At 47.6% G+C, this 26268-nt stretch overlaps 1 protein-coding gene across 1 annotated transcript in view; it reads right to left on the reverse strand.

The window, feature by feature from the left end:
• Positions 1–22311, reverse strand: part of FRMD4A (FERM domain containing 4A) — a 32754-nt gene extending 10443 nt beyond the window's left edge. The window contains exons 1-5 of the mRNA XM_010183182.1: positions 22177–22311; positions 15981–16122; positions 7661–7794; positions 4206–4328; positions 1107–1335 (exon numbers count right to left, since the gene is read on the reverse strand). Of these exons, the coding sequence (XP_010181484.1) occupies positions 1107–1335; positions 4206–4328; positions 7661–7794; positions 15981–16122; positions 22177–22224 (676 nt within the window). The 5' untranslated portion in view covers positions 22225–22311. The remainder of the gene's footprint in view (positions 1–1106; positions 1336–4205; positions 4329–7660; positions 7795–15980; positions 16123–22176) is intronic.
• Between the last annotated feature and the right edge of the window lie 3957 nt (positions 22312–26268).

Consider the following 26268-nt stretch of genomic DNA (forward strand, 5'->3'; position numbering starts at 1 on the left):
CTGAGTCTGAGCCCTGAGCAGTCGCCCACGTCTTCCTCCTCACAGAGCCGGGAGGCAAAATTCCTGAAAACAACTGACTCAGCCCACTCAGCCTCCAGAGCTGCAAGCCAGGCCTCTCACTAGCAGGCTGCCTTTCAAGGAGCTGCTAACTCTTTTCAATTAATGGGGATTAAGCCTGAGTCACAACGGAGAACTGAGATCCCTAGAGGATGCAAAATGGCACAGTGCCATTAGCGAGATTTATATCTCAGGCCTTTAAGGACTCAGGGTTTGATCTTCACCTCCTTAAAATGATCATCCTGTTGGTAACTAAAGGCTCGCACTAGGTACCAGATTTGTGCAATTCAGGGAAATGCTTTCTGAGCATCCTCTGTAGCAGCAGGAGAAGCTCTCATGTCCTTGGTGTGCACACATCTAAGCTGCCTCCCCCATCCCATGTCTGTTATCCCTGACTGCGGTGCAACTTGGTACCCAGGTCACAGATACAGCAGCTCTAATCTCAGTTCCTGCTACAAAGGCACAGAGAAAAGCTCTGCAAGTCAAAGGGAAAGGGCAAAATCAGCAAGGGAGAAAGAACCACAGCAGAAAGTTAATGGATTTCATGAAAAACCAATCAACAACCCAGTAAACCATAAAGTGCCCTGAGAATTACATTGTAAAAAAAAGAGAAAGAAAAAAAGCATTGAACACAGCAATGACATTGCCACCACTTTGATTTTACAGATGCCTTTCAGCTAGAGAGCTCACCCCAATCTGCTAACATTAATTACATTTGTACAGCACCGCTCCGGAGGAGACGTTAACAGAGTGATTTTATAGGTGAACAAAGGAGTCACAGTCTACTTTCCTGACACGCTCGTAATCTACAGCGTGACACTGCTCCTTGTGCTGTGAACCAGCACATCCCCAGTGCACGGCACGCAGCCCAGACACTCCTCTGACAGCAGGCTGGTACAGGAGAGGACAGCCCAACTGCCAGCATCCCTGGAGTCCTCCAGACTCCAGAGGAGGGAGGGGAAATCTATGCCATGAGTTCAGTGCAAGAATTTTGCTCCCTGTCCTCCACAGCCCCTTCAGCAACGCTGTGGGCACTGAGCCCCACTTACCATCTATGATCAGGGAGGCTCTCTGGGTTGGCTTCTTTCCAGACTTGATGCGATACTCATTGATGGCGTTTTCGATCTCCTGCAGTTTCTTCAGGGCATTCAGGTAGGACGTCTTCCTCTGTTTCTTCAGCTTTTTGCTGACGTTCGGGTCACTCGCCAGGCGCCGGGCAGCCTCCGTGATCTGGGACTGAATGGCAAATTCCCTCTCCAGGCGCTCCAGCTCTGCCTCCTGGGGAAAGACAAGTGGGTTCTAGTTACCACCAAAATCTCCTGGGCCAGCTATGGGGAAGCTCCCTCTAAACCTGGCCAGTGGCCTCCAACCAAGTCTCTCCATCAGCAAAGCATCCATGATCACGCTGCTCCCCTCATCTCAGGGCGTCCCTGAGCAGACCCATCTCACCTTCATCTGCTCATGCAGTGCCTGGGAACACAGCTGGTGGAAGGGATGACCCACACAAGCAGGACATGTGTGCTGTGTATGGCCATCAAAATCCAGGGCAGGGTATGAGCTGAAGGAATTATGAGCTGCAGCAACTGACTGCACCAGAGAATTGTCTCCCCGAGTTACAAGCCAGGAGGGTGATTTCAGAGCAGCGTGTAACAGCAAGCTTTCTGTATGCCAAAAAGGACCAGTGTTTCCAACATGAGCCCTTGCAGGGTCTCAGCAGAGTTCTTAAATGCAACCAGGTGTACCCTGGAAGCTACCTACTGATTTTTAGTTATCCTCCAAAGTCAAGGGATTTAGGCCAATTTATGCCAACGCAGAAGCTGATATAGAGCTCCCTGGTCTGTGCTGGGACCCCAAGCTGTGAGCTTCAAAGATACTGGCTAATCTGCAACAGATCTGTCTGCCTTCTCCAGCTCGATGGAGTTTCTGGTGTCAGTCTGCTAGAAAGGAGATCACAGTACATTGCAAATTAGGGGAAAAAAGGACAAGCTTTTTTACTTCTAGTGAATGGGGGAAGCTCAGATCGCAAGCACTGACAGTCATATACCCACGGAGATCCCCATTACGCAAACTCAAATCCTGTCTCTTTGTTTAGCAGCAGCGTATGCTGCAAGAGCCGATGCTGTGGGAATTAATCAGACTGAAGTCGTTCACTTAAGTTTTTATTCTGGGCTTCTGGCTTAAAAAAATTCCTTTGCTATCAGTGGTGAGTCAGCATTGCCTTAAAACTGTAATTATCATTTCCCTCACTTTACTGAAGACTGAACCCATCCTCCATCTTTTTAACAGATCTCTTTTTGCTTTGAAGAGTTTCTAAGCTCTATCAGTGCCAAACTTATTAAAAGTGAATTTAACACCACAGAGTTTTAGGGCCTGGAACCTGATTTGCTGTCTTCTGGTAAAATCCTTCCCAGAGTCAAGAATTATGGATCAGGGAGAGGTGATTACCAAGAAATACAACAGGACCCTTCCCTGCAAGTCTTGCTCTGACAAAGCTCTTACTAAAGGCACGGTGAGTTTGATGTGAGTCGTCATTTCAGACCTTCACAAATCCAGTTCTAAATCATTCAGTATATCTTATAAAAAAACTACTAATTTTCCTCCTGGCCATAATTGTCTATTTTCTTCCCAGTGAGGCCCCTATAAATAAAGCCTCAGAAAATGAGGGCTATCATCTGCCTTCTGATGGAAGTGCCTTGCTCCAGGTCCTTGTCACAGCTGGTAATATCAGTCCTGAATTTACGTGACTGAGGGGTTATTTTACCCATTGTTTTAAATTGAGTTTCTAGTGTTTGCACTTGCTGAAAAGCGCATGAAAATCATCACTTGCCTCTCTAAACGCTCTCAAACTGGCAGCCAAATAAACACAGCTCAACATCATTCTTCGAGAACAGAAATTTATGGCTTCCACACGGTCTTAAAGTTTGACAGATGAAAAGGGAGGTAGAGAAAAGCTGAGTCAGCGTGTTTGGATTACTGATGCCAAAAGGCAGAGTGCCTGCAATGGGAGGAGCTGCCTTACCTTCCTGCTCTCCCCACCTAACCTTGCCACCAGAGTAAGGAGATTCCTCACCCGCTGGCCTCAAAAGCTGTCTTGTGGAGCAAGATCTGGGGAAGCTGGAGATCAGGTTATAACTGAGCAGCCAACAGACTGCAGGGGTTTTAGAAGAAACTCAGCTAAGCCGTGCTTCCCTTTGAAAAGCTTAATTAAATGTGCTAGTTCATGAATATTTGACTTTGGTGGAATTCCTCTCCCAGGCTCCATTGAGAACAAAACTAAAGAGCTCCAGCTGTTTATTTTTTCAGCAGAGGGAAAATGCCAACAAAATGACAAACAGTTAATTCCCTGGTTGAATTGAGCCTTAAACCGCACAGTCACACCAGCTTCAGCCTCTCCTCTTACAAAAATAAAAAGGAAACTCAAGACTGGAATATACACAAGTGTCTTGAGACAAATGCGTCTCTGCAGACAATAGCTTTTCTGTGAATCTGGTCCCGCCTTACAGCTGCTGCAGGCCTGTTTTCACAGCCACGGTTCAGGGCACTGACCCAGCACATTGTGGGAGCCATGGAAGAGAACAAACACTCCCTGGCAAACTCAGGAAAACAGAATTCCAGCTCCCTATAGGTAGAGAGGGAGGCTCTTTTGTTTAAGGACTATGGCGCAAAATGCTTTAATCCTGCTGTTGCAGGGCTAAGACAGATAATTGTGATGCTTTTCTCCCCATGAGATTGCTGCTGAAGCAGAAAGCAAGTGGCTGTTTGCAATAACAAGGCCCAGGGCAGCAGCGGGCCTCAGGTGGCTCAAGGGACTCCTGATGTGCTCCCCACTCACACAAGTCACTGCACCGGGTCACTGGAGCACTTGGACTGTCATGGTCCAGTTGGTCACCCAGGCTATTTCTGTACCTCTAGCAAAGCCAAGGCCGAACCCTAAGGGTTTAATCTTTATTCTGAGTCTGAACTAGGGGCACCAACTCTCTCGCTGCTTCCCCATTCTGACAGATATTTAAAAAAGAGGCACCGTGACCACGCACAGTCATTTAAAGCAAAAATGACCGCAGGACTGATGGTTCCTATGTGATGCACGCTGGGCGTCTTGGAGACCCGAGGTGGGGACACGGGGCTGGCAGGGAAGGGCATGGCCTCACCTCTCCCTTAGGCAGGATTTTCTGCTCATCCAGTTTAAAGGCAGTTCCTATTCTTCTCCTTACAATTGGCGGCTCCTCCCCAGGATCCAGGGGGTATTCTCGTGGCAGCTTTCCTGTGAGCTCCTGTAAGCAGAAAATGCAGTTAGTGATCTGGGAACTCCTGCAGCAGAGCAAAACACAGCACCGCTACTGAACTGCGACTGTAAAATGACAGGCGTTCATTAACACCATATCCAGTTCAGCCAGCTGATAAACATACAGGAGAGCACCCAGCCCGGCAAACTCGTCCAGGGACCTGACACTGAGGGTGGGAAACTTTTCTTTAACCTGTGCATGAATACAGATTCTTGTGGGTAGGTCTGTAGGTGGTGCCCATCCCTAGGGCGTTGGGGCCTGAGGCTGCAGCACACAGGGTTTCATCTCTGCTGCAGGGCATACAGGAAAGGGGTGCTTCTCTCTGCTGAGCTGCTTCTGAGAGCAGGGTGAGCAGATCCCAGAGCCTTCACACAGGATGCAGGTCTGCTGAGTCAGAAAGCCCCACTGGCAACAGCCGTGCAGGTTATGACCTGCACAGAAAAACATCCCCACCTGATTCATGATGTGTCTGAGAGGAATGCAGTGAAAATGGTCACTAAAAGCCGTGCCTGGTACCTCATTACCTGCCTGATAACACTTCATGTATCAGAGCCCCCTCCAAGCAGCAGTGATGTCATGGGCAGCTTTGCAGCAATATTAGATGATGCTTTGTCAGACTGATGGGGTCATTTGCTAAGATTTGTTCAAAATCTGAAGCAAACCCCACAGAACTGAGAAATATCTGGAACACAGGAAGCAGTCAGTGCCAATACTGATGGTTAATGCTGTGGGTTGTTTTTTTTTTCCCTGGACTACACAATACAGCCACACATATCTGAATTGAAGGCATTCAAATGCCTACAAAAAAAGGCAGGAGCCCCACTACAAGCACAGCCCGACTCCTTGTACTCAAAAAGTCTCCCCATGAAGGACAAAAGGCTTTTGTGTTCCTTAGCATCAGCCTTGAGAGGATCCAGCTGGCAGAGTAACCTAAATCATCTGAATCCCAAAGAACAGCAGCTGACCTCAATGGAGTGCGCAGCTCAGGCCCCTGCCTGCCCTGGCCTCTCCCCCGCTCCCTAATGGGGTTTTTCTTTCTACTCTTTTCAGGTCACCAGGAAACAAGGACCTGGCCTTTTCAAATCTTTCCTTTAAGCAATTCCCAGCAAAATGGGTTTGCAGCGCAGCTCTGTGCTGACATGCGCAACCCTCTTTTGCGAGAGGCACTGTTGCAATGTCTCAGACGTTGCCCCTCCAGCCCCATGGGGTTATTTCAGCTTTTCTTCCAAAATGTGTTCCCTCTAGTGAGATGTGGCTCTAAGCACTGCATGAAGACACAGATTCCTGCATCCTTTCCCGATGGAAACAAGGATATTTTCTTTATAACCCCTAACTTAATTTGAAACAGTGCAGTGGGAAAAGAGTTAATATCTTCTGTAAAATGCCCAAGATTGGAGCAGAACAAAATTAATGTGGGCTACCATGCTGCCTCCATAAGCTGAAAAAGTATTCACAGGCACCGTCCTGAAATGTAATCTAAATTAATAAGTAACTGGAGTAGTGATGGCCCGAAGTAACCTGATGCCACTGTTACAAATGGCTCTGGCCATGCTTATTTGATTATGCCCCCACTTTTAACCCTTTTTTATCTGCTGGTTTGCTGCCTTCTCCCTCTCTTTTGGCCATTCCCATGCCAAAGCAGAAAGGATGAAGGGCAGTCTGAGAGGAAATACTTTCAACTGCTGATGGATGAACCGTAGGGTTGCAAGATGGGGTCAGATTCCACGTGTCCATCAACTGCCTCTTTCGGATCACCTACAGAAAGGACAAACACTTTCCACCAGCTCTTAAGGTGCTGACAGATGGACTCTGGTCAGCCTCGCTGCAGCATGGTAAGGAAATATTGCTCCTTACCATTGGGTCCATGCCCTGGCAGGACCTTTTGCTTGCATCTCGGTTGCTTGTGAAGTGCTTGAGGCTGCACCGCAGATGGGGTTGGAGTTAAAGTGAAGGCCCTGGGCTGTGAGCCCCTGCAGCTGTGGCACAGGCACATCTTCCCCTGCATGTGTGCTGCTGCAGGGCATTAGCCCTGGCAGTCAGGCAGTGTTAGCTTAGGGTGGTGAATTCCTCCAGGGCAGGTAGAGCCCTCCAGACCGTGTTCATCAGCCCCCAAAGAGCAGTCTGTGACTGCTTCCTGCAGATGATCTCAGCTCTGTACTCAATGGATTTATGAGGCTGGATCTGGTCCTGCAACCTTTATCAGCACCAGTTGTTTGCTGAAGTCAACCACAACTTCCCAGGTGGGAAAGGACTGCTCGAGTGGAGTAAAGGATGGGAACTGGGGCAGCAGAGATCCCTGCTGGCTTGCTTTGTTGAGAGGTATTTTCCACAACTTATCCTTGTTGGCATTAAAATTAGAGACTAATTGAGACAAAGTGCAATGAGAGCTGAATCAGTGACCTATTTCCTCTATTTTTGTCAAAGGCGAGATACACATCAAATATTAAGCAACAACTAGATCTCAGTGCTGCTTTCTGCAGCCAGCTTCCTCTTGTGTTACACATCTCAATTTGTTGTTAAATTCAGATTTGCAGGCTTGGTAAACAAAGGAGAATTGCTGGATGACCCAAGCATACACTACTGCTCATCTCCACACACATCTGCAGCAGGGTTGTGATTTCCCAGACATTAAATCGGTCTCTAAATTGTCCTCCTATGCACTTCAAGGATGAACAGGCAAGTGAGTGGGAAGGCTACGAGGTGAGTTCCTGAGCTGTCCTGCGTGTCCTGGGACGACCACAGTTCCTCTTTGCAAGGTCTGCCACCATGCTGCCACTCCTCCCTAGCAGTGCCAGAGCTCACTGGATGAAGGGAGTCTGCAGGAAGCAGATGAGACCACGTGTGCTGTAGGTAAGAATGTGCTGGGACAATAAAAGCATCTAAGGTCAGGCCTGCTCCAAGAAGAAAGTGTATCAGTCTGGGGTTTTTTTTGCTAATGAAGTCAAAAGCATTTGAGATATGATTACCAGTACACAAGACAGCATTCCTATGCTATTTAGGGAGCTGTGTATTCCCACCAAAGTCAGTAAGAAGCCTGGCTGAATGCACCTTAAACACAATTTCAAACAGCAGACATGGATGCTGAGCACCCTCTCGGCCCCAGCCGGGTACCCAACTGACACGGGGTCCCCTTCTCTGGGGAAAAATGTCCTGTGACATTGCAATCTGGAGCTGAAACAGCTGAGCCTTCCCAAGGCCTCTGTACAATGCGCTTTGCAAAAGATGACTGTGGAAGGAACCTCTTCTCCTGACTCCGCACCACCTCCAAGCATGCTATAACAATGCAAGCAATGAGTGTTACAGGTTATAAAACGCCCTACCGCTTCTCGGAGACACAGTTTCTTCAGCTCTTCCAAGCGCTGGCGCAGCGTCTCTTCCAAAGCTTCTTGCCTGGATTTCAGTGCAGCCAGCATGTCCTTCTTGGCAGACTGAGAACTATCTGACTCTTGGGAACCTGTCCATAAACAATGATTTCATTAGGCCAGATGACAGCAGAACGCACATCTGGAGCGCTTGTAATTTTACCAAAGCCTGGATGCAGTCCTTCCAAAAAGAAATCAGACTATGACACGAAGCAGGTGTTACCCAGTCATGTTTGTTTACGGCAAATTCTTAATGTTTAAGCTGTTAAGAGATAGAGATTGGACAGTGCGACACACAAAGACATCTGTAATAATTATCCAGAAAAATAAAAGCAACAAAATTATTCATGTAAAGATCTTAGAGAAAAAGAGACATACCGTTCCCATGAAAGTTCCCAATGGCAAATAACAGTACAGTTTATAAAGCCCTGGAGATGCATTTTTGGGAAATGAAGCCTAGGAGAAACCATTAGATAATACAGGCTACTTCTTAAGAACTGCAATTATCCTAGTAGCAAACATTTAATTCAATCCCCTTACAGTGCCTGTTTAACAAAAAAATGTGTAATGGAACACAATTATGAAGCAATATTCCAGTAAAACACATCAAAACAACCGTAACCCATAGGTCCTTCTTGGATAGGAGCTGTTTCTTGTGAAGACGCAGGTCAAAATATTTAAACTGGATGTCCAAACAGCTTGACTTTTCAAGTGGCTATCACCCAGCAACTTCCCTACTGAAGTTAAGTCCATGCTTTAGGTCAGACTCTCTTGCTCAGATGTCACAACAGCATTTATAAATTCAGCTCTTTAGGAGAACTTATTGATAGTGTTCCTGGTTTTATTTTGGTTTGGGATGGTGAGATGAAAAGCAAGCTCAAGAAGGGGTAAATGCCATCTCCACATGCTTTTCACTCGTATTACTGGCTGTTGTGGAGCTGTGGTTCAAAGCATCCACCTTAGGTGTACAGAAAGCTGAGCTTTGGTATCCATGGTGGATTTAGCAGGAGCATGCCATGTCTGTCCAGAGATGACAGCGAGAACTACAGCTTCACACACTTGAGCTCTGCCCCACACACAGCTCTGGAGCTAAGCCTAAGTCTGCATCTGATCCCTCGTTAATAAACCCCACAGTGGGTCTTGAGCTGGGCAAAACAGATGAAGCTGCTGTGGCTACGGAGTTGCTGTTGCCTCAACAGAAGGATTTAGGTGTCTGAGACAGCTTCCATGGGGTAGCAGATACAAAACAGGACCCTGTGAGACCCATACTCTTTTGGACTGGCAGTGGGACACTCTAATCCACCTAAACCAGCACCAGACACCTATGTTTACACAGCTGGACTGTGCCCAGTGATTTATAGGGACTTCTTGTGGTGTACGGTAGGTTTATGCCTGCAGAAAAGCCTCAGCAATGCTTTCAAGGGTGTTTCTCCTAACCCTCACTGGTTCCTCTGTGGTCTCAGTGCCCACTATCCCAGGGTGACCCTTTCTGGCTCTCCCACCTCTCTAGAGCAATGGCACAAAGAAAGCAGACCTTTATTACCTGCAGGAGTCAGGTACAACAGGATGCCACATGGAGTTTTCTGTGCACCTGTGGGATGGGGTGAGGGGGCTTCCAGATACATTTGCAGCTTGGCCTCCAAGTGAAGACAGCCCAAGGAGGCTGAAAACACTGCTATAATCTCATTTCAGAGAGCTCTGGAAGGAACCTGGGAACAACTCTTTGTTTTGGCAGCAAAACAGAGTGAAATTTCATGCTTTCAGTTTCATCTTTCACTGCTACTATTCCAGCAGATCATTAAAGCTAAACTGAAAGAGGAATGAGGCAACCCATGTCATGAAACAGTTCTGCACTGGCCCAGTGGGAGCAGAAAACCTCACAGATCTTTTCCACCACTATTTTCTGCAGTTTTCATACAGGAAGACAGCTGGTACTTACTCTGTGAAACACCACCCCGCTTTGTTACACCTTTTACTGGGCTGTCCTGGAGTGGAGGAGGTGGAAAAAGGCCTCTCTAAAGGTCAGCCAGGTTGAGCATCATCAGGCAAAGGAGGACAACCTCACGGTGAGATGTTTGCTTAGCTGAAGTCATCCTCATTTCATTTGGGTTTGCTTTCACTGAGCAACAAAAATCTGCAAACACATCTGTGCTGCAAGACCTTGATGGGATCTTCTAGAGGAGCCTTGTGTTTGCACTGGCAGGGAAAGCCCTTTCTAGCATTTAGTAATTCTTAACAGTAACCCTGGTGAGCAGTGACCAGTCAAAGCTGAACTGCTGAGTTTCTTCACTGAATTGCCAACAAACTGCTTAGTCCCAGTGAAAAGTTGCTCATGATTGCAGCAGATGCTTCAACACTTTTATTTTTCCTTTTACAACTTTAATGACTTACGTTTTCCTTTCAACTGCTCTTCTCCTTTCCTTCCTCTCTCTGCTCCCTACCTCCACGCCAGCCCCAGATTTATTTATAAAAGCTATTCGTTCTTGCACTGTGTGTTGCCACAGCAGCTCCATAGATGCTGAAACATTTAAAAGCATACGAACAGCCTCAGACCTGGCTGGACGCCTGTGCTGATTCGGGGTGTGCTGACAAAAGGAAATGAACGGCTTCTGGCAGAGCTGGGACGGACCCAAATCAAGCACAGACAGTTCACGGCATCTGCTCCAGCTGCGCTTACCCTGTGTGAGAACCAAGCTGGTCTCAAATCTGATGCGGTGTCCACTGAGTGCACATTTTGCCATCTTCTTCACCCCTCCAGGAAAGCAAAGGAATTGGGCGAGATCTGGAAGCGCACTGTCATATTCTGAGTTAAGTAATGGGATTACTGCTGACACCAAAGTCAACAACTCCTTGGCACTAATGAAACAGTTCAAATGAACCTTTTCCAAGCATGTTTGTGTCACAAACTCTTGTAGCACAGCGAGGCTTCAAATGCCAGGGGACAGGGCACTCCGTTCATGTGAGCTGTGATGCTGAATTTTTTTAGCTTGACCATACCTAACTTGGAGGACCCCCTGGGCATACTGAAGGACTTATTCATTTCTTCAGAGCTTCCTGAAGTTTCTCCTTCAGAAACTGTTCTGTTCTAGCTGGTTTTTTTTATTTAAAAGGTGAACTATTTTGGGATGTATTATTGGATTTTTATGGGTTGGATTCTCTGCTTGGTCTCACAGGTGAAAAGCAAATGGAAAACTGAGCAGTCAAGAGGCTTACACTCGTGTGAGATGCTTGTAAAGGCACGGAGAGCAGTGCTTTGTATTGCTGAGGTGCCTACAGCTTCCATTAGAGTCTATTTATAAATATGTATTAATCCAGCCTTGAGCAAGGCTGTGACCACAGACCCACTTCTAAACCCAGTGGCAACTGACCCCAAAATGTCAAAACAAATCAAAAGACCACAAAAACAACCAATGAAATAATCGAAGACCAGCACAAACCAAACCAATCAAGCAGATACTACCTTAAATCAGCCTTATTAAGTATGAAGCTGACTGACTCAGCCCAGTGCCTTTCAAAGGGGATCATCAGCAGAGAAACAGCAGCCCTGAAAGGTCAGTCCTAACCTGAGAGACTATTTCTGTTGCAGTAGGAGTTGACTGGGAGGCTTTCTCCAGTATTTTAATCTCCCACAATTAGGGCTCATTTCCAATGCAGTAAACCAGAGAAATGTTGCTGAAATACAGAATTTCCCTGTATAGCTTTTGAACCTTTCCGTGAAAATTATTATTCATCCTTCTTCCTATTTGCTGTGCAGATTTACCAAACTGCATTTTAACACACTTCTGCAGAACCACTGCATGTCCCTAACAGAAAACCACACTGGGTAGCAAGCACAAGGCATTTCTTTGGTGGGCACCAGAACCTGCTGAATCGAGGCCTGTTTTTATAGCTGATGCTGCTGGTTTAATTTCAAAGCCAAGGCAATTGTACGCCCTTTCCTCCTTAGCATGTAGGATGGGATGTAGGTCTTGGTGACCTGAATACACTACTCATCATCTGATACCCACTTGGCCTCTCTGGGCAATTTCTCCATCCACTGATGTTCAGAAGATGAGCAGTGAGACAGGGGGAGAACATGGTCCTCCCTGCCCAACTCACTTCTCCAGAATTTAGGGCTGAGCTTCTTCACCAGTGCTAACAGTTTGGTTTCTGATCGCTCCAACACTGGTGATAGCAAGACAGTTTTGGTGACGTTGATAGGGACATGAAGCGACTCACACCTCCAAAGGATCTGGCCAAGGGGACGTGCTGTGCGTGTGCAGATCTGCAGGGTATCCTAGTGATCAGGTGTCAGCTCCAAAACAAGCTTGTTTTAAAGCTTGTCAGAGACACGACCCGCAACGTGAGCCACTGTTTTGAAGAGGAAAGCCCTACCAGTGACTCACCGTTTATTCCCATTTCCTCTACCTATTTTAGTGGCGTGAAGTCAGCTTGGAAAAGGGATAAATGAGTAAGATGAAAATAAGCAGGGAGGATAGATGAGATGCTGAAGAGCAGATGGAGCCAAGGTTTGGTGCTAGCATCTGTGAGGGGAAAGAAGAAACAAGGCAGCTGAGCAGCGGTGAGGCAAGAGCGTCCAGGCATCTCTTCTCTTTCTCATTTTCTGAGTCTCCTGCTCCAGGAAAAACACATCTAAATATGGCAAACCCTTCATGCTACATCCGGCTGCTGTATCCAGCTCGCTGGCATTTGGTTAAGAACCCCATGGAAGGCTGTCCCTCGAGCAGGGAGGGGACATTCCCCCACGCTTGCTCTGTGCCAGAGCCCGGGCTGACTCACCGCACCAGGATGTCAGCACACAACAGCCAGCAGCCTCAGCCAGCCGCTATCTCTTGTCTCTGCCAGACAAATAGGATATCCTCTGCGGCGCGCGGGAGCCCAGCTGGGGCTGCTCCACACAGGATGCGCTCTGATATCCTGTGGGCCACTCATCTTGGCAAGCTCCAGTGCTTGCAGGCCATGCTGGAGGCGGTGTGGGTGCTGTTTATCCACTCTGACACCAGCCAGGGCGGTCCAGCTGAGAGATGGCCCTGCTGGATGTAGCAGCGGGGGCCAGGGAACCGGCTGGCTGGGCTCTGTCATGGCATTTTCAAACCTTCGCCACTGATGAAGGAATGGGGCTCAGGGGGCAAAAGTCTCCTCAAACACATCTGCAGAGCTGAAGCAGAGGTGCTCCTCTAGTGTCTCCTTTGCCCACCGAGATGAAGAAGTCTAGGGTTCAGTCCAACAACAACCCAGCAATAACACAGCTCCTCACTCACCAGGAGCCCTGCAGAGCTCTTAGGGCAAAGACTGCTCTGAAGGAAAAATCCACCTAAGACCTGACTTGATTTTGTTCTGGTAATTACTCTGCTGGCTCTGATTAGTGGTCCTGCCAGTGTGAAAGCAGAGCTTTTATTCATGGGCAAGTCTTGCCCCAGGTGTCCAGGGATAGCCCAGAGGTCCTGAGCAGAAGATCCCTGAGCTAAATTCCAGCAGCCCACTGTTTTTCGGGAGCCCATTCAGAGTCCAAATGAGGACAGAAGTTAGAGTGAGCTTGTCAGAAATGGACTTCAGAGCACCAGGTATCAAACTTACAACTTTGCAGCAGACACAGACTGAGACTGAGCAGCTGGGAAACATGAGCTTAGGTTTTGGACCTGAACTGCTGTGACCATGGGGAAGTCACTGCCTCAGTGTAAGACTCCATCTCCCCTCTGCTGTGTATTGAGATCGTAAGTGATGTGGGGCAGTGACTGCCTCACACTGCACAGCAGGATCTTGGCCAGACAGCGTGACAGCTGGAAGCAACAACAAGTATTTCCTTGTAGCCTTGCTGCAAACCCAGGGGAGACATGGCAGCTTTGGTGTGCTCCCTGTGGCACTGGCAGCCCCTTCAGTGAGGAGGAGTGAGATGGAGAGAGGAAATTCCTCTACGAGTAATTTCCAAGAAATAAGGACAGGGAAGTGGGGGTAAACAGAGATTCAGTTCTGGCCTTGTGATTTCGAGTCACCCAGGGTATTTATAGCTTGGAAATCTACTGTGGCCACTTAATCTTTTGCACTTATTCTGTCCAGCGCACAGGCCGTGCCGTGATAACCCATCATTGTTGTGACTGCACGACGATAATCTGCAGCACAATGGGAGGAAACGCAAAGGCTGGGATGGAGTCAGTGACTGTGCCCAGTGGGACAGGCAACAAATGTCCCCTCCCATCCAGTGGGACAGGACTGGGTCACCTTTGCCAGCCAAGCTTGAGGGAAGGGGCTCTTGGAGCAGAGGGGCCCAGGTCACCATGTGAAAGCAATCCAGGGTCTCCAGTTCCCTGGTATCTGTCCTCCTCTGCCAGACACCTTCTCTGAATAATTCCCTGTAGCTGCTGGAAGACACACAGCAGCAGAAAACCCCACAGCTCTCCTTAACATTTTGGGGTGAGCCCTGTCCTCATAGCTGGTAAGAAAGACCTAAAGGCAGCTCTGAACACAGGAACCTGGAAGGAGCCATGCTCGCCTGGCCCACCAGCAGTACCTTGACTGGAAGAGAGGTTCACAGAGTCCCACATAGGTGTCCAGGTAGACAGACCCACCTGCCCAGGCCTGAAGAAATGACTCACCTGGTCCATGAACTCTGCAAGGGCCTAGACACCAGTGCAGTTCTGCTGAGGCTGCAAACCCCATGCTCAGCCTGATGGGATTTGAGCAGGAAGCAAAAAAAATACAGAAATAAAAGCATGGGCAAATCCTAGTTTGGGATTTCCATCCACATAACCCCGATAGGAACTGGCCCTACAAAAGCTTTTCTGGGCCTGATTTTCTGCTGGCTTTCACCTGGCTACTGCTCTGTCCCGGTGTGAGAGCAGCAGCAGACCTCCATGGTTTTTTCCAGGAAGGCAAAAAGTCAGTGTACTAACATGAAAACAAGATTACTACCAAGGAGCTCTCACAAACTTAGGAATGGTGCCCAGGAGGCTGAGATCTTGGAAAGAACTTCCTTGGGGTACTTAACATTATTTACTTTCCAGCAGGAGAGCTGGAAAAAATGGCAAACAAACAGAGAGCTCCAACCACCCGACACCAGTCCGGGAGCTGCTCAGCTCCTGCAATTCCCTGAGCGATGAGAGGCACAGATGGTGGATTGTGTACTGCATCAGGAGCACCTAAGGAGCAGAAAGGCATCTCTGTTTGCAGGCAAGGCAAGCAATTGCACAGCAGCCTGTAAGTATTGCACATTTTAACCCATTACTGGACATTTTCCATGCAGGAAACCAAGGCTTTTAACAGACATGAAGAATGCAGTGATGCAAAGTGCATCTGCTGCACCAGTGTGGGTTCAGTTTCATTTCAGTTTCATTTCTGTTCTTGGATGGACTCTTCCCTTGTGAAGCATGGGAAGGTTATTCTCTGGTGTTACACATCTAAACACAATTGGTTTTGATAACTTGATGTGATGCTTAACAAAGGGCATTTAACTGACTGGAACTGCTAATTATAGTGATACCAGCAACCTTGCCCTCCTAAAGACCTTCCCAGCCGAGCAGCTTCAAGCTCTTCACAAACTACCGGTCCTTGCCTTGCTCCTGGGGTGATATTTAGCAGTTTTACACACAGTGTGCCTGGTTCAGACTGACAAAAAAGTATCAAAGAAATACAGACAACCTCCTGACTCCCCTTCTCTGGTACTTCTCTTGGGTTTCTTTCACAGATTATGTCTTCCTTATACAGGAAGGTGCTCTAAGCCATAAAAGGGGGCTGGGGACCACCTCTAGGTCCCCAGCACTAGTTTGGTGGAGAGTGCTAGGGAATAGCTCTTTTGAGCCTGGGATACCAGCCAAACTCCAGCAGCGGAGAGATGAAGCAGATGTGCACTCTCTGAAGAAGCCATGCTGTCTCAACACTGCTGAGGGACATCCCCAATTCCCATCGGCACTGGTTGACTGCTTCCCCACTACTGGCTGAGGGCTCCTTCATGAACGCATCTGCTCAGGGATGAGCTGGGTGCCATGTGGTGATTATGGTAGAAACTGTGAAGAGAGACCAGGTCTCAACTGGAAAGTGAGAAGTTGGAGATGACGTCCTGGGGCCAGAGAGGAAACGAGCGGCGCTGATGAGAGAAGGGGAGGCTGCTGCCTGTGCTGTTTGCAGGGCAACGTGCTGAGAGACGGATGGACACCTGGACAGACAGAAAGCCTGAAGGGAAGTGACTTTCACTTCTGCAGTGGAGCTTCTGGCTGCTCCCCATCATACCACAGCCATGGCCCTTCCCACCATACTCTCTCCAGTGACAGGATAAAGGACCTACCTGATGACAGAAGACTCCCGCTGCTGCCGCTGATAATTTTGCCTTTACTCCCCATGTTGGCCAGCTTCGAGGTCTTGAGCGTTCCTGTTTCAGTCAGGTCAATTGCAATCTCACTCAGGCTTCTTGCAGCATGAATCTTGGACTGGACATGGACACAGGAGTTAGTAACCATCTAGCACTTCTTTGAAACTCACAGAAGGAAAGAGACCTTTTGCCATGGCAGGAAATGGGGCTCCAGAGCAAACTTGGATTATTTTACAAGAATAGAAGCAATCTGGCACCACATTCACTGCTGCACTTTTTACATTCTCAGAGTGGGTACAATTCTGGCATCATTCCCTGTTTTTTGTTATTTTCCCTGCTTTGTCACTGACATTTTTTCCTCTTAAATAAACTATGTATGGACTCACTGTGTTACCACATACAATAAGAAACCTTCAGAAATGCCAACATAATAAACTGCAAAGCCTAAATGCTAAAGACCATCTCTAGCATCTAAAGGAAGCCAGGAGGAGCCTTTCCAAATCTGCAATGAGCTTTGGACCAACACACAGCAAGGACATGGCTTAAATGGGCTTTTATGAGAAGTTGGAAGAAAATACTGGCAGGAAAGCATGTTCAGGTCATGGTCTAGACTAACAAGCCACATGCAGTGCCCCTGCTGTGAGGGACCTCTTCAAAGCATTAACACCACTCCAGTAAGGAACAGCAGCCGGCCCCAGCTCAGTAACTGGCCATGCTAGGGCAAGGAGTCACCCACTGTACACCACCAAAAATTCAGGCACCTCCAGGGGAAAGAAAACATGCATACTGAGTAATCCCATAGCATAGCATAGTATAGAATAGAGTATTTCAGTTGGAAGATGCCTCCAACATTCATCTATCTAGTCCGCCTCCTATCTTACGAGGGAATGAGTTGTCTTCCTAAGATGCCATCCTCTCTCCATTGCTTATGGAAGGATTTGAGACAAGAAGATGTCCAGAAAGTTCAGGTGAGATAACTCCAGGACTTTCTCTTCGCTGAGCAGTGAGCTCAGCTGTGGTTATGCCCACAGAGCTATCAAAGGCAGAAAACGTTCAGGGTAAGGGGGTTAGCAGCACTGGGCAACAAAATGAGTATGGTGGGGGCTTGCAGGGCTGGGCTCTCTCAGCCCTAGTGGCTGCCTCTGCAATACAAACCCCGCTGCTAGCAGCACACCATCTAACTCCATCCAGCCCATTCTCCTGACAGCCTCTCGCAGGTGCTTAACATGAACAAGAGAATAAAGAACACTGATCAATGTTCTTGGGACGGCCTTTTGGTTATTGCTGTAGCACTACCAGGAAGATAAGCCCTACAGATGATGGTGTCTTGGGTGGCCACAAGAATTTTTCAGTCCTTTTTCTGACCAATACATCCTTAGGATCTCACCTGAAAATGGCAACTGCCACATCAGAACAGCCCCCAAGCCTCTCTAATCCCGTATCTCATTTCTGATTGGGGTCACCCTCAAACACTTCAGAAAAACACATAAGGAAACTTCAGGAGAAGAACGTAAGGAGACTCTCAGCCCTGGTCATACAGTTCAGGTGATAGGCACATCATTACAGTGCTAACAAATCAGAAGCTGATAAACACTCACGTACCAGGGCATGATCTGTTCCCACTGGAACTAACACGAGATGGAACTACAAGGAATGTTTGCCATGATGGGATTTTCAGTGTTACTGCACATTCTCAGGAAGCAGAAATCATTTTAACCAGAACTAAGGCTGAACTGATGGCTGAATGCTCACCACACTGAGCTTCACTCTCAGCTGTTATTAGTTTGCTGTGGGGCTTTGGGTAAGACACTTAAGGCTATGTTCTTAGTGATCCCCCTCTGTTTGCACATCAGTGAAATAATAAGGGAAGTAAAATGTCTCCCTGTTGCACACTCTATTTCTAAAATTACTTTACAACTGCAAATGAAGACAGCACAGGGAGAGCCTTATACTGAAAACAACTGCAGAAGTATTATTATAATTTAATATACTCGGGTATTTATAGGCTCTGTCATTACCATTCAGAGGTACCCAAATGCCTCACAAGCTTATTTCCACAACCACCACCACAACAGGGTGTGTGCACTCACTCATTTGAGTGCAGAGGCTGAACTACCTGACAAGATGTCAGAGCAGATCAGGCAACCAGTACTGACCCTCTTAAACTAATGCTACAACCAGTTAGACGCTTCTCATTTCCAGCAGCTCCTCCCCAAAATCAGTGCTAGAAGGACAGCACTATTTTAGCTTCTTAGATCTCACGTTTCTGGTCAGAAACATGGTCTGTGAAAGATGTTCTCCAAATAGCTTTGGGAAGTTAGTCCTAGGTGAAAAGGAAAGTCACTGCTTTTATCTAATGAGATTTCCTGATACTGAAGCCTTGATAAGGAGTCTGAGCATGAACTGCTGTCTTGCTGCAATGCCAACCCTTGGAGGTCGTAAGTTTTCAGACTGCTGCTGGCCTGGTGATTTATCCCCTGCAGGCGTATATACACTGTATGACTCTACATACGCGCAGGGTTACATGCACCTTGTATAACCCCAGGAACAGCCATACTGATCAAACCCAGTATCTGCCTGACCCAATACACTGAGTCCTTGCAGCGGATGTCTAGAAAAGGTACAAATCGCAAATCTGACCAGACAGATCCTGCTCTCCCGCTCTGCGAGGCAGTGGTTTTCCTGTACTTGTGAGATAGTTACAGTGAGAAGCCCTATAGTTTATTTCCACTCATATTCAGACTGCAAATTAAAGCACACTCTAGCCCTACCTGTTTGACCAGGCACTAACTAAAATGCTGAATGAAGGCAATGCAACTGGGGACTGCGGTCTTGGCTACCATGCCAAGCCAGTAGGAGCTGGAAGTGTGCCCTACATAGGACAAATGAAAAAATAGTGTAAGACCGAAGCCTGGTGTCCCTGGAGCCAGAGGAGAGGAAACGGAAACCAGAAGAGAGCAGACAGGGGACCAGCAGGGCAGTGTGATCTTCCTCCACAGAGGGTGCAAGAGGTCCTTCACCTGCTGAAGGTGGCGGTGAAGCTTTCAGATCTGACCGCAGTTGTGCTAATGGCTGGGATGGAGCATTTCCTAAAAGGAACGGGGTTAATTTTCCATGCTGCTCAATCTCTGCTGCCTCCAGCAATGCCAATCAGCATCGGGTGGTCTCGTGCTTTGGACAGGCACTCATCAGCAGCAGGAATTTCGTACAGGCCACTGAGCAGCAGCCAGCACAGGGCCTGGGCTAGACTGTGCACTGACAGCACAACGGTGGAAAGCTACATTACAACCCATTAGCGCTGCCTTGGGCCCTGCAATCCCTCCAGGCTCCAAAATTTTAAAGCACTTAGCGCAGACCTGCCAAGTCTCATTTACATGGAGGGAGACCAGTTCATTCATGCATCATTTCAAAGCATGGGGCCAAACTGATCCCCAGTGCTGTTCTGACAGGGTCAGAGGGTGAAGAAAAATCCATCAGTGAAAAGCAAGACGAGATGGACACTAGGGATGAATTTATCCCCCTTGCTCTCAGTGATGGGGCTTTGCTGCAGGTGATTTTTTGAAACCCTTGGCCTATTTTCTACCGGTTCACTCAGCCAAAAAGCCTTGCTCTTGGAGGAACATGCTGTTGGAAATTCCCACAAAACGGGACTTCTCAAGGCTTCTAGGCCAAGTGCTTGATTGACTCGGTGCAGTCAACAGAGCAAAGACATGCCTTGAAGTCCTGCTGCCTCTGTCTCCTGAAAAAAAGCGAAGCTGACAGGAGTTCTGCATGCTGACATGTTCACTCAGAAAGCTGGGGATCTTTTCAGTCTCCATGTTACGCTTCGATTGCAAGGAGAGAGAGACAGACAGAGCAGCAGGGAGTGAGACGCTGAGAACTCAGTGAGCTGGCAGGAGTTCAACGGGGAGTGAGGCTGCAAAGAGGGCCAGGACCTCACTTCCTTGCAAAGGGGTCAAAATCCAGGCAAAGCTTATTTTATTTCTTTTTAAAATCAAGTAAAGGGGCTCTTCCAGTGAAGCTGGCAGAAGGTCCCAATCCAGCTGGTGCCCAGTTATGTGAGGAGCATGGAGTTCAAGCTTGCTTTATTACTATGTCATATCTCCTGCCATCTAATCTACATCACTGGAGTGGAGGCTCAGTTGCAGTGAGCTCCAGCAGGCTTTTTCTTCTAAGTTTGTTTTTATTTTTCTTTCTTTTGTCAAAACGATACGAAATGCCAAGCCTGGACATGAAAGGAAAGAATATCTAAGTTTTGCTTTGATGTTGGGGATTCAACTAAAGTGGGGACTGAGATTTAAGGGGATGCGAACCCATGCGACCTGAAACTCAAATAAATGTTTGTCTAAGCCCCTGAGAGCTGCAATGAAGACATTTCATATCACCACGCACTGGAATATGTTTTACTGGTTTTCAAAAGCGAAGCACACACGAGTACAGTGTCCTGAAGTGACAAGCAGGATGAACTGAACAGATCAATTAAAATTGATGGATCTATCAATCTTGACGGTGTTACGTCAAAGATGAGGACACCAAACCAAAATACTGGCTCCCTTAAGAGAAAAGGACAAAAATATTTTGTCCTTAACTTCAAAGCCTCAGCATGACCACTGGGATCACAGTGACAAAGCGCGCTGACACGGTCACAGACGTGACAGGTTGACAAACGAGGGCTGGTGGGTGGTGCTGTCTGTAGGAGTGTGAGAGAGGGGAGATCAGATTGAAACACAATCTGCCAGCAACAAAAGAAGTCACTGATGGGAAGTCCTGGGCATTCAAGAGACCCAGCTTCTTGCCAAAGAAATAGGAGGAGGAGGGAATCTCCTTTTGTTTGTTGGTTGCTTCTGAGCTAAATACCTTGCAGCTAGATCAGCAAATCCATCTGGCTAAAAGTAAAGAAAAAATAAGCTTCTGTTTGTTTGCAGAGTTGTTTTTGTCAAAAGCAAAACAGAGAGAGTTATGTGTTGCCCTGGTGGTGCTGAGCAGAGGAGAGGGACAGGAAAGCATTGCCTCGTATCAGGTGAGCGTGCAATTTTGCCCATATTCACAGCTGGCACTGAGGAAGTGGTGGGAAGTAGCGACATTCCTAAACTTGATACTGCTCACAGCAACTAAGATGAATCCTGGGGTTTTTTTTGTATTAGATGGGACATGGCCAATGTGGGTGTAACCATGTGTTCTGCCCAAAGCTTCCGAAAGTCCTACCCACTATCCAATAACATCACAGAGAACATGGTGGGGGAAGCAATGTCAGAAGGGTTTAAAGTGAGCTGGACTAACAGCACACTGATGGACCTTCACATAATTTCAGTGAGCCACTTCAATTCATTGAACTGGAAGAAAGTGTAGCAAAGAAAAACAGCAAAAAGAAATATTTTCCTGTCAGTTTAGTAAGCTAAACTGGTTCATGAAGGGACCTGATAAGACCAGGGCCTGTGCATAGGAGGCACAGTAGCATGTTCGTATGGAGAGGGGCATCTGCATGAGAAGTCTCTCTTCTGTCTCAAAGTAATCTCAAAGTGATCAAAGCAATCTTCTGCTGCTCTGGGTATGCCTAAAATTACTGTTGATGAAAGGAATTAAGAGGGAAAACACACACTCCTCTGGTTTCAAGGTGGTTCCTTTTGCGTATTGAGCAGCCCTTTGTGCAGCATCAGATCAAGACAACTCCTTGTAAGGCCAGGCTGTCAGCATCCTGCCCTTCTCCTTCTGCTGTAAGAGAAATTATACCCTACCCCTCATGTCTAGGAAAATATGACAGTAAAAAGCAAGGGACAGCAAGGAGGATCCAGAAGCAGTGTGGAGTGTGAGCTACTTTGAACTCAGTTATTGGAAGTTGTGCTAACTTTACGACAGGGTTCAAGAACCGGAAAACACGTGGAAATCATTCAGACAGGGACATGACCCTATCTGCTTGCAAACTTTGGCTCCTTCAATTTGGCCACAGTTCACTAAAACCTTTTCCTTAATCCTCACTCCCATAGACATGAATTCTATACAAATTCCTTCAATCTGGCCAAAGCCAGCAGATATTTTGAGTCAATTTGCCTTGTTTTGGTCTCAAGTAGAAAGAGAACATGGGAAAGGATCTGGACTTGGCCTTGTTGGGACTGAGAGGAGTGAAAGGGACTCACCCATCGCAACAAGCACTTCCCCCCTCCAACATGCTTACCTTGCTTTGCTTTCTGTCCAGGTAGAACTGGTGTTGACTAATGGCCATAGCCCAGATAGACTTTATTAGTGCTGGACAGGCGTACCACGTGTGCACAGCGATGCCACTATGCCCAAAGGTCCTCCTGGTCACAGATGCCCTGGAGAGGAGAAAAGAATGAACTGGGATTACACCAAAGCCTCCTCAGGTATTTCTCTGGCAGAACCTACCACAAACCTCACAGTAAAAGCTGCTGTCTTCACTGTGCACACTCTGGTGCTAATGGGAAAAAAATGCGTAGAGAACAGCAATAAATAGCTACCCATGACAGGAAAGCATTTACTTTAAATAACTCCTCAAGTTAGCAAGCTCCAGAGGACTAACTGTAAGATCATCCAGTTTGTCCAGTTCACTGTATTCCTGGGTTTGGCTGAGCTGAGGCTGACCTAGAGGAGTCACTAATGCCAAAGCGTGCGTGAATCCTCTGTGTCTCATCACATGCTGAGACATCTGAGGCCAAGCCCTCACACCCTCCACTACTTTTGCTTCAGATGGTGGCTCTCAAATATTAGGACCCAGCTGACAACTAAAGATCCACAGGATCACAGGCTCCTTTAGAGGATGTGGGAGAAACTCTTTGGGAACCTTAATTTTCCCACTAGTAAACAGATGTAGTGGGTCTTGCTACATGTATAGCAAAGTGGAGTTGTGAGGCTCAGAGAGTACCCTGGAGAGAAGAATGTTACTCAGCGATTAGCTGAGTAAATATAAAAACAGGAAAAATAAGAGCTAAATGTTTCCTCTCTGGACTCCAAATTGTCCTCAGATATTAGTGAAAAACACAGGTTAGGCTTCCCTGTGCTTTCACAGCTGTGCAGAACTGCTTGATTATTCCTCCCCACCCCTCAACTCCAACCCCACCAGCAGAGCCCCTGACACCAGCACAACCAGGCTTGCAGAGTCCTGGTCTGCAGGACTCCTCCCACTGCAGGGCTGCAGCACTGGCTGGAGTAAACCAAGCCACCCCTCTAGAGCCCTGGATAAATGACCTCCTTCTCTTCGGTCTGTCAAGAAGAGACCTGTGGTGGAGTGCGATTATGAAATGAATGCAAGAACTGGTATGCAGGCTAGCTCAGAAATGCAGCACGTTTGTTACAGCCCTTCATGGAGGCACACGTGACGAGGGACCTGTGCAAGAGACAGCCTGGGGAGCAGGGCATGCTATGGAGGGGCTGCCCCAGTCCATAGCCAGCAGGCACTATGTGTGATGCTGGTGTGGAGGTGACACTGCAGGACAGCCCAGGAGCTCTACTGTGCAGTGTAAGGGATGGTCGACTCTTTTACCAGCACTTAGAAGTCCTCAAGTCTGCTATGGCAATGGTTCTCCTGCACCTGCACTGGCCACCTCTGCTCTGATGCCTGTGAGCTATTGCCCTGTCCAAAATTGGATGTGAATGTGGGGAGGGGAGGCATGCAGCCAAAGGAAGTTGTGATAGAGACAGGAATAGAAGAAAAGCAAAACTCTGCAGTGAAATGGGAACTATTAGCCAGGTTCAGCCTGGGAGAGGGCTGACAGCTCTTGTGTTGGGGCCTTTTCAGTGCAGCAAAATAGGTTAAAATCAAACTGTGAAGCCACAAATCAGAGTGAAATTTCTCTGAGAAAACAGCCATAGCCAATGGAAACAAGGTCTGAGACAACTGGGATCCCAGTGTTACCCTGTGCTGAGTCCTTTCCATGACACTGGAGCAAAAGACCTTGTCCTGTTATGAGTATTCTTGTGCAAAAACTCTCCATGCATGCAACAGGATGGTGGCTGATGGTCCTGATGAGGATGGGTGCTACACTGCCTCGTCCCTGTCACTGGACAGGGAATGAAGGCTGTGCTGGGAGGTGCTCTTGAAGCTGAGGCTGGACAGGGCATACAACTTTGGATGCTTTATGTTGGTTTAAGGGACACAAACCACTGCAGCACACTGGCATATAAGGCTCTAAGGCATTAAGGCATTCACACATGGGCTTGAGTCTTAATTCTGGTGTCGTCCTATTCAGTTCAAACAGCTACTCATTTTGAACTCTCAGAAACATGCTCTGCAAGCCATTTATTTTCTTATCTTAAAAGCAGTGATTTTCAAGATTTTTTTTCTTTTTGGGATCTGTTTATGTTTCCCATCAAAACTGCGGACTGTTAGAAAGTCTGCAGACGTAGCTGGTCAGAGCTATGGACTTGCTTTTGCAGCCATCTTTTAGAGACCTCTGAGAGATGACCCACGGGTATTTTTTCCATGACTTCCCTCCCCACATGTGCCACATGTGCTATGGAATTAACCCTCTTGATACTCCCTAAAACATGTCATTTCCCTTCTTTATGGGGTAAGTAACCGTGATGAAGAGAGGTTAAACAGCTTGTTTGGGACAGGAAGCCATGGGCAGAGGCAGGGCTCTAAAACATACATTGTGCTGCCCAGCCCTGGCCACAACCATGGAGCCGTGCTTGCTCTCCTGTGAGTGTGGCTTCGCTGACTCAGGCTCTGGTTTGGCTACACAGAGAGGAATTTGGAGAGAGCATTGCATTGGCTACTCCTCTGCCTCCACATGCCGAACAACTCCTCGCAGGAGTCCATTCTGCTTGGCTGGGAGACTACAACCCGTGTCATGTTCCCACCACACCACTGCAATGTGCCTTGCTGCTCTACAGCCAGAGTCCCAGTTCAACCTGGATGGTGGTAGTCTGTGGATACAAAAATCAACCAAATTCATTCCCTCATAGTGAGAAAGTACCAGGCTAACAACCTGGGACGGGGTTTTGTCCTCCTGGTGTTGGTTCAGAGAAACAACACAATGGAATAAAAAACAGAAGCTCTTCGGTGTCAGTAATTCCTATCAGCTAAATACAAATGAGACAGAAGAGGTTACTCTGTGTGGTCACATTTCATGCATGACACTGAGTTGCAAACTTCATCATGAATTTAATGTGTCACGGCTATTTGTTTTCTTTTCCTTGCAATTGCTGCTTCCAGGAAATGGCCAGCAGCCGTAGTTAGGGGCTTCTTGCTGCTGGTTCCTCGCAGCATGCGTTTCTGATGCCTCGCCCACTGCTGGAAGCTTGGTGGGAGAAGGAGTGTACCCCCCCCAGCTCCTGCTGCTGGAAGATCTCCCAGGATATTCTCAACTTTGGGAATTTGCTCTGCTGGATTTCATGCGACTATTTACATGCTTAATATTAAGCAGATGCTTCAAGGCTCTGCTAAACCTGGAGCTGCACAATGGTACAAGCTGCCCTACTCAGTTTTTTGCTGTAACAAAATGCACCTATGGAGACAGGCGCCGTTGTATTGGTGTGACCATAATCATATCAGGGCAAATAAGCAGAGAAACTGCAAGCAAAATTCCCCTAATAAAAGTACATATATTAGTACAGAGATTGGCACAGGAAACAGGTGAAACAGGATCACAGCTGAGTGATCAGTAAAACATGCTACTACCATCAGCACATAAAATCGGTCCAGGAAGGGAGCTGGTTTTCATCAGCCGTATTCATACTTACTTTACAGGTGGGACATTGCTTTTAGCAAGAACTTACAGAGCAATATATACACTAGTTACTATAGTAACCATTCATTAACACAAACGAGCAAGGGGTACAGAACGCACTGATTAGATGCAGCACAGTCACTTGAACTCACTCTCTCCCATGTTAAGTCTCTAAAGAAAGAAAAAAAGACTCCTGTGCCAAAAAGACTGATGGGCTTTTATCCAGACTGCCGGTAAACCTCTGGTACCGTGCCATTCCTTTCAGTTGAACTACTGAATATTTATTTACGAGGAAGCATGCGAGTACAAAATCTGGCGCCGATCTCCAGCCTCCGAGTGCAACACGGGGACAACGTAAGTCCCCTTTCACACACGGCGGTTGCCGGCACCGCAGCTGGGGCACCGGAGCTGCACAGCCCCGGGGGTCAGAAGGTGCCAAAACAAAGCGGGGGGAAAGAATACCACTAGGAGCCGAAGGGAAACACATCCTCAAAAAAACACCAACCCGAACCCAAAACGTTCTGCTGGAAGCAAGCAGCAGCCCCCGGCTTGGTAACTACTGCCCCTTGCTTACGAGTTCC

This window comes from Mesitornis unicolor, unplaced genomic scaffold (assembly GCF_000695765.1).
Source record: "Mesitornis unicolor isolate BGI_N332 unplaced genomic scaffold, ASM69576v1 scaffold3104, whole genome shotgun sequence".
Classification (NCBI taxonomy): Eukaryota; Metazoa; Chordata; class Aves; order Mesitornithiformes; family Mesitornithidae; genus Mesitornis; species Mesitornis unicolor.